The sequence below is a fragment of the Sinocyclocheilus rhinocerous genome, unplaced genomic scaffold (assembly GCF_001515625.1).
Source record: "Sinocyclocheilus rhinocerous isolate Xijiao unplaced genomic scaffold, SAMN03320098_v1.1 scaffold66, whole genome shotgun sequence".
In the NCBI taxonomy this organism is placed as follows: Eukaryota; Metazoa; Chordata; class Actinopteri; order Cypriniformes; family Cyprinidae; genus Sinocyclocheilus; species Sinocyclocheilus rhinocerous.
This window is the reverse complement of record NW_015662934.1, coordinates 243363-250788: the sequence shown is the minus strand read 5'-3', so window position 1 is coordinate 250788 and position 7426 is coordinate 243363. Positions and strand designations below refer to the sequence as shown.

General features: G+C 37.1%; 2 protein-coding genes across 8 annotated transcripts in view; both read left to right on the top strand.

Annotated features, from left to right (window-relative positions):
* Nucleotides 1-438: 438 nt before the first annotated feature.
* rbm8a (RNA binding motif protein 8A) lies at nucleotides 439-3595 on the top strand. 3 transcript variants are annotated; one of them, XM_016538664.1, is made up of 7 exons: nucleotides 440-568; nucleotides 1030-1089; nucleotides 1171-1248; nucleotides 1370-1440; nucleotides 1676-1741; nucleotides 2870-3006; nucleotides 3168-3595. In XM_016538664.1, exons 1-7 carry the CDS (start codon nucleotides 502-504, stop codon nucleotides 3211-3213), a joined length of 525 nt encoding a protein of 174 aa, XP_016394150.1. In that variant the 5' UTR covers nucleotides 440-501; the 3' UTR covers nucleotides 3214-3595. The 3 variants fall into 3 exon arrangements, with proteins under 3 accessions (XP_016394152.1, XP_016394150.1, XP_016394151.1); XM_016538665.1 differs by having other exon boundaries at nucleotides 1370-1458; nucleotides 1694-1741; XM_016538666.1 differs by lacking the exon at nucleotides 1676-1741 and having other exon boundaries at nucleotides 439-568; nucleotides 1370-1506.
* Nucleotides 3596-4526: 931 nt separating this feature from the next.
* otud7b (OTU deubiquitinase 7B) overlaps nucleotides 4527-7426 on the top strand; it is a 31385-nt gene continuing 28485 nt past the window's right edge. For all 5 annotated transcript variants that reach the window (XM_016538663.1, XM_016538662.1, XM_016538661.1 and 2 more), the window contains exon 1: nucleotides 4527-4729. The gene's annotated coding sequence lies outside the window, so the exon portion shown is untranslated. The remainder of the gene's footprint in view (nucleotides 4730-7426) is intronic.

Genomic DNA, 7426 nt, shown 5'->3' with positions numbered 1-7426 from the left:
CACACACACACACACACACACATATACATATATATATATATATATGTATGTATATATATGACATGAGAACAGAAAGAACAATTGTATAAGACTAAAGAAAAAAAAGTATTAAGGAGGATGATAAACAGTTTCATTAATTCAGTCTTTTAAGAATTTAGCCTATCAGAGACTCGCTAAATAAAAAAGACACCAAGGCATCTTTTTTTTTTTAAGCTGTAGTAATTAATAAATAAAAGTTTCGTTTATAGTTTATTTGTGTTTTTTTATGTTTATTTAATAAAATGTTTAATTCCTGCCCTATTTGTTCTTGTTTGTTGTCTATATTGGGTTGTGTAATTGTTTCAGCGACGCTACTATCTCCTCCAAAACAACAGATGGCGTAGTACTCGAACAGTATGTGACGCACACAAGTCGAACAAGACGCAGCGTCGCATTGAGTGTTCTGCGCATGCTCGCAGCCACGTTCACTCACTCATTCACTTTGCTTAACAATCAGGCGTCATGGCGGATGTACTGGATCTTCATGAAGCGGGAGGTGAAGACTTTCCTATGGACGAGGATGGCGACGGTACAGTGGCTATTTATATTCGAACGGTGCACAGACAGTTTATTTATTTCATATAGCCAGAATTCACCTGTTTATTAGTGTTGAATGTTTGAAATGCTCGTGTTTATATCCGGCGGGCCTAGTCCGATTAGCGCGCCTGCTAATAGTTAGCTAATTCAAAAGAATCGCACGCTGTTGTGATAATGCTTTATTTTGTTGCCGTGCTTTGGTTTTAGCTTTAACACGTGTTACTTTTTTCATGTTTATCATGGCCAAAAATAATTAAATAAATATTGTGTACTCGGTAAGCACGCAGGCTCATTGCATTTGTGTTTTAGTGCTTTCTTTTTAAAGACAGTATTCCATTGCGGCCTTCTGTTTTAGTTAAATTTTATGTTCTCATAAAGTTGTCTTTAAAAACGTTCATTCAGTACTTTCGAATGCATCGTAAGAGTGATTATTTTCCTTTGTTGACTTTACAGAGAGCATTCACAAGTTAAAAGAGAAAGCCAAGAAGAGGAAGGGTCGTGGGTTTGGATCAGGTAAGTGACCTCATCTCCAATCTTGTGTTTTGGCGTCTTAATAAATCATGTGCTAATGTTGTTCGCTGCTTTATTTAACAGAGGAGGGAGCGAGATCTAGAGTCAGAGAGGACTATGACACAGTAGAACAGGATGGAGATGAGCCTGGGCCACAGAGATGTGAGTGTACCTAGCAGAACAACATAGCATCTGAACTCTCTCACTTGACCTCTGTGACCTCATGATGATAGAACTCAAGTGGCTGCGATTTTTTTTTAAAACATTTTTGGTGTCATTACAGCTGTTGAAGGATGGATTCTGTTTGTGACTGGTGTGCATGAAGAGGCGACGGAAGAGGATGTCCACGATAAGTTTGCAGAGTATGGAGAGATTAAAAACGTGCATTTAAATTTGGACAGAAGAACCGGTTACCTTAAGGTTGGTTGGCAGTTTTCCCCCTCTTGTTCAGTGAAATGTCTGTAAATGAAAATTTGATATGTTGCACGTTTGCATAATTTATTTGTTTTATTTTTTTGAAGGACCACTTGTCTGTATATGACAACAAATATGCAGTAGTCAACATTTGCAGTGGATCAAACACGATAAGTTTGCAGAGTATGGAGAGATTAAAAACGTGCATTTAAATTTGGACAGAAGAACCGGTTACCTTAAGGTTGGTTGGCAGTTTTCCCCCTCTTGTTCAGTGAAATGTCTGTAAATGAAAATTTGATATGTTGCACGTTTGCATAATTTGTTTTATTTTTTTGAAGGACCACTTGTCTGTATATGACAACAAAAATGCAGTAGTCAACATTTGAAGTGGATCAAAACCTTTCGTCAAAGTTGTCCTTAAACCAAAAACCAAAATGAGTTCTTGCCTTAGGACAGCATATAATCACTCTTATGTGAGCTTATGAATATTTTATACCTGAATGTGCTTGAGTTTGTCCACCAGATGGCAGTGTTTTAAACAGAACACAATCTCAAAAAGACCATGAGTTTAGTTGGTGATTCATATAATATTGATGCTTTCTTGTTTTTAAGCATTCCCGTAATTAACTTAGACAATGTTTATAATGTTATTTTCCATAACGAGAGATTTCCTTTAGGTTAAGGTATGGTTGTAGCAGCTTTGCATTTGACTAGGGTTGCGCATCTTTAATATTTTGACTATTTAAGCACTTTAAATAAACTTGAGCAGTGGGGAGGGAGAGAAAGCAACTTTAGTTTGTGCTATTTTATTATGTGCACATGTCAGATGAAGTTCTTTGGTCAATGTGTCTAATATGGAGTGTTATGTTAAAAATAGTTAAACTAAGAAAAACTCAACCCGTGTGTCCTTGTCCATTCAGTTGTGCTCTGTTTAGCTGTTTTTGCTCATGTGAGTGTGAATTTGAACACTCAGACCTTGTGTTTTGTGCACATCTAATTTCTGTCATCAAACAGTCTGTGTGCATTGAATTTATTTAATACACGAGTTTCACAATTTGAGTTGAATTACTGAAATAAATGAACTTTTCCACGACATTCTAATTTATTGAGATGCACCTGTATATCATTGCAATTGAGAACCCCACTTTGGTAAATCATCAAATGTGTCCATGTTTTTGCCATCAGGTTTGTTTTCTCGGGTCAAGCTGACACATGTTAATGCATAAAATGTTTAGTTTGGCCTGTTTCAAGACAAAGAATGTGAAAGACAGTTCTGGAACCAGGCAACCCAATGGAAAAACATCTCTTTTGTGGGTGTCGTGTTGTTTGAAACATTATCTTGGCAAATAATGAGACTTGTTTTTCATAGGGCTATGCACTGGTGGAGTACGAGACCTACAAAGAAGCCCAGGCAGCAATGGAAGGGCTGAATGGCCAGGATCTTATGGGGCAACCAATCAGCGTTGACTGGTGCTTTGTAAGAGGACCCCCTAAGAGCAAGAGGAGGTGAGTCAGTTTCTGATCCTGTTAAACTGCATTTATATACTCGGACCGTTTCACTCGCTCACACAAACTTCATTTGTAGTGGATATCTGTCTTCTATTGAATTTGTTAATGATGCAGGCCGTAATACAACATGACTAATGGACCGTTGTGCTTTCCTCTAGGGGTGGAAGAAGACGCAGCAGGAGCCCTGACAGGCGGCGACGTTGATTTTCCAAGTTTTTGACTCCAGTGTCTATTTCCCAGCCAGGGTGGCATTGTTTTTCAAGATAGTTCGGAGTCAGATTGGAGTGGCGTGTATCTCTTTAAATTGAGGATTTTAGTGTTTTTGAGGAGGGGGGGTGTTGTCTTAATTGTTAGTTATTCGCAACTTTCTGTAGGTCTTTTGTTAAAAAATGACAGAGGCTGCTGGAAGCGTACATGTTGAAGCTGTCGGTATTTCCACCACAGTTTTATTTACTTCTTTTTTTTTTTTTTTTTTTTTTGTACAAAGTGGCGGTACACTTTAAAATGTATGTAGACATGTAATTCACTCATTGAAACCTGTTATGAGTAGTGATTTGTGTATTTCCAATAAATTAATTTGGTTTGAGATCTTTGTTGGTTCCATGCTTTGCATTTGAGCCCGTTCTGTTTTTTACAATTACGGTTTTACCAAGAATTTAAAAGTTTACCCAAATGAATGCAGTACCAAAATAGTTTAAATAAAAATAGCATCACCCAGAGGTCAAATGTCATGTGTAGTATTCATGAGTTTCTTTGAGATAAATTTTTTAACCCTCCTGTCATGTGCAAATTTTTGCAATGACTTTAATCCATTGACTAATATTGACCACAAATAGTTTAATAATTTGATGTTATTCCATCTAACTGTTATGTTTTTGTATTTACTGACATTGTTCTTTTTTTTTACCAGTATTTTAAATTAAAAAATAGGACATGAAATGACTTGATGTTTAGATATTTGCATATTTAATTGCTAACTTTAAACTGAGTTTAAACAAATTATACAAATATTTGATATGCTTTTCTCTTATTTTTTCTGAAATGTACACCACAGAGGAATGTCATATCTCTATTAGGAAATGTTTTTAGGCCAGTTTTCCACTGAAATGATGGGCGTTAATTTATCACAAAGGAAAAATAACTTCTGAGGTCATGCTGACAGAATGTGGAATTGGCCAGACAAGATGCTGATGACATTTTTCCAGCATCAGCAATTTGCATCATGACTAAGATGGTCCCCCTGAAATAAAATTGTTCCTTGCTGCTTTGTCACTGTCACTCAAGTCCGATTTTCTTTCATAGGCTCTTCGAGCCGATGCCCATCATGTACAATGTGGTTAACCAACCAGCGTGGAATACTGAGCTCCCACTCTCTCTTCACATTTGCCCTTTTCTGCCCACAGGCGGAGCTTAAAAGGAAACTCCTACCGCCATTGGCTCACGCATGTGCCTGTCAAACTCAACTCTCTCTCTGATTGGCCCAAACGGCCAGTTGAGTTTCCTTAGATGGGCGGATTTGTAGCGCCTTGGTTGACATTGTTGTTGTTGTGGGAGTAAGAATGTACTTAGTCGTCAAGTCTTTTTAAGACAAGAAGCAAGACGTATTTTTGACATTTACACAAAGCTGAATAGCACATTACCCTCGGAGGAAGCGATTTTCTGCGAACGAAAGGCACAGAGTGGGAGGAAATGAGAGAGAAATTCCGCGAGGCCGCTCGAGGTAAGCGCGCAACTGCATTAGCTTTAGCTGCGCGAGCCTGAAAACCCCTCACGAGCGTTTTGTAACGGAACCGGGTCGATTTTCATCAGCGACTGAGTGTCGGTGATAAAAGCAAAGTGTCCGTTATTTGCGCCATATCCACAGTTTGTCGCCAGATTAGATGTTTTTTGTGGAAAAACTGTGTGAAAGTTTAGCGTTAATAAAGGAAAGTTGGCCGTTAGGTCATGTTTTAGCTGGACACTCTGAGGGGGACGGTGAGCGAATGGTGGACCCTTCTTTAACTGCTGAAACTATATTAACTAACCGTCACAGATTATAAAAGTTCATTACAAGTCTTATCAAATGCTCTCAATTGTATATAACAAGACTTGATCCTCAGTTTGTGGGCTAACGCAATATTTGTGCCCCAGCAACTTTGAGAGACACTCTGTCCGCTAGCCGAGCGGCTAACTAACTGGTCAAGCAGTGACAGTCTGGAAGAAGGACAAATTGTGTGGCTTTAAAGCTTTAGATTAGTAAGAAGTGAAAATGTGTTAAAGATTATTGTACACTTTTGAAGCTACCATCTGGCAGCCTATGGTTGTGGACACTCCTTTCAGCCCACTGACCCTTCGTGCTTCACAGGTATTTGGTTGTCATATACAGTTATGTGTGTGTTATATACTACATATGCTGACCTGTGCGTCATATTTGTTTGCCATTTGCTGTATGGACTGTAGTTTATCATGTTGTGTGCAGTGTGTCTCATACTGTTTCCTTGTGCATATTATATTCATTGTGTTATATGATGACCTGATCTATATCCTCAGTTATCTTCATATGCTAATTCAACTGAAGTTCATAATCTTACAAATAACAGTGCACCTTAAACATATATATATATAATATATATATATATGTGTGTGTGTGTGTTTAAGGTGCACTCAGTAATTTTTACAAATAAATATTAAATATGAATATTCAAGATTTATAATGTTGGTACACACACATACACATACATATATATTCTTTCTATTTATATTCTTTTTATTTATTTTTGGCTGAGAAGCGCAGTGTTAGGTTAAAGGTGCACTCAGTAATTTTTGATAATTAAAGAGTTTTACTCATGTAGAAGTAAATAGCAACCACTTCAGTCATCTAAAAAAATCATATTTTATTCAACGTGGAACTGGTTGCCTGCTTATGGGCACTTCCATATCGACATCATGTGTCACGCTATTGATAAAATCTCTCAATTAACAGTCTAACACCGATTGACAATAAACAGCAGGACATCAGTTACCAAAATCAATAAAATTATTAATAAGAGTTTGCTAAACGCAAACAAAGTCATACTGATTGCATCTTTAACTGTATATTACAGCAGCCACCCAAGGACAGGTGAAATGTTTTTGTTTTGTGATTGCGCCTATCTCAGTTGAACTGCAGTGTTTTTCAGTGACCCACATCTAAAATTGTAAGGAATATATGTTAATAATCTATTTTTTTTTTCACAACTGTTCTCCTTCTTTTCTTCTTCTGGTGGAATTTGACAGAGTTCTCAGAGTGTGGGGCGCTCATTATCGAACCCTGCTTAAAATGAAAGCTGTAGGCACTTGCTGCCATGGTTTGAATCCCTACAATGTGTGGGTACGGTTACACTCAGCCCTGAATTATTCAGCTCTGTATTTACAAGCTCTTTTGTCAGCTTGTTGTTTAGTGAAGGCAGCCACCCCTAACATGCAAACAAAGTCTTGGGGTTTTAGACCATTTGGGCTTGTTTTTCTCTTGTGTGGACCTTGAAAATAATAGTAGCTAAGCCTTCGTAGTTTAAACACAGACCAACACATCAGCCTCATTATGATTTTGTATTTGTTTTTATTCTTGCATAGTTGACAAATGAACATGGACATTCACTTTTTTTTCAGCATGTTCTATAAAAAATTATTTTTTAAAACTAGAAATATTTCATGCAGTTTCTAGATTAATATGAAGTCATGAAAGCTGCATGAACCATAATTATAATGCAATTCGAGAAATGCTGTTTGACGTAGTTTTATATGCAGTTTAGCATGTCACACCCCAGGACAGTTCACTAAGTGGTTATTTTACATTGGTTTATGTTTAAAGCAGAATGTTTTAACACTTACTGTTCTGTAGCTCTGCTAACTCAAAGTTGTCTGTTAGTCATGGTGAAGTTTATAGGCTTTTATTTTAATTCAGAGTGTTCCGACTAATGCCATAATTGTATGTTGCTCTTGGGTTTACATCATAAACAGTTACAGAATAAATGGGCTGTTTTAGAGATGTTCTGCTGCTCTTTTCATTGTATAGTTTACGCAGAACCACAAAGACCTTGTGTAATACCAAGAAAAGTGTGTTGTTTTATGGTTTGCAGTAAACAGGTTGAAAGTTACATGATCTTAGAGCTTTTTTCCTCTGAGTCATACTCTATTTCCAGCACACCTGAAACTGAAGAACAAGAGTGGACTGTGCTTTGGAGGTCTCTGCTCCCTCATTTCTTAGTCTACATGACGTTATTAATGTTTTTTTGGCAACTTAACTTAATTGGTAAAACAGTTTAGAGAGAGTGTTAATGATGAAAACATGCTTAAAATTTCTGCTGATAAGCATGTTTAAGTGGTCAGCATAGTTAATCAGTAGAGTCAGGAATTGTTCAATAATCTTTTTTTTTTTTTTTTTTTTAAGTTGGTCCCG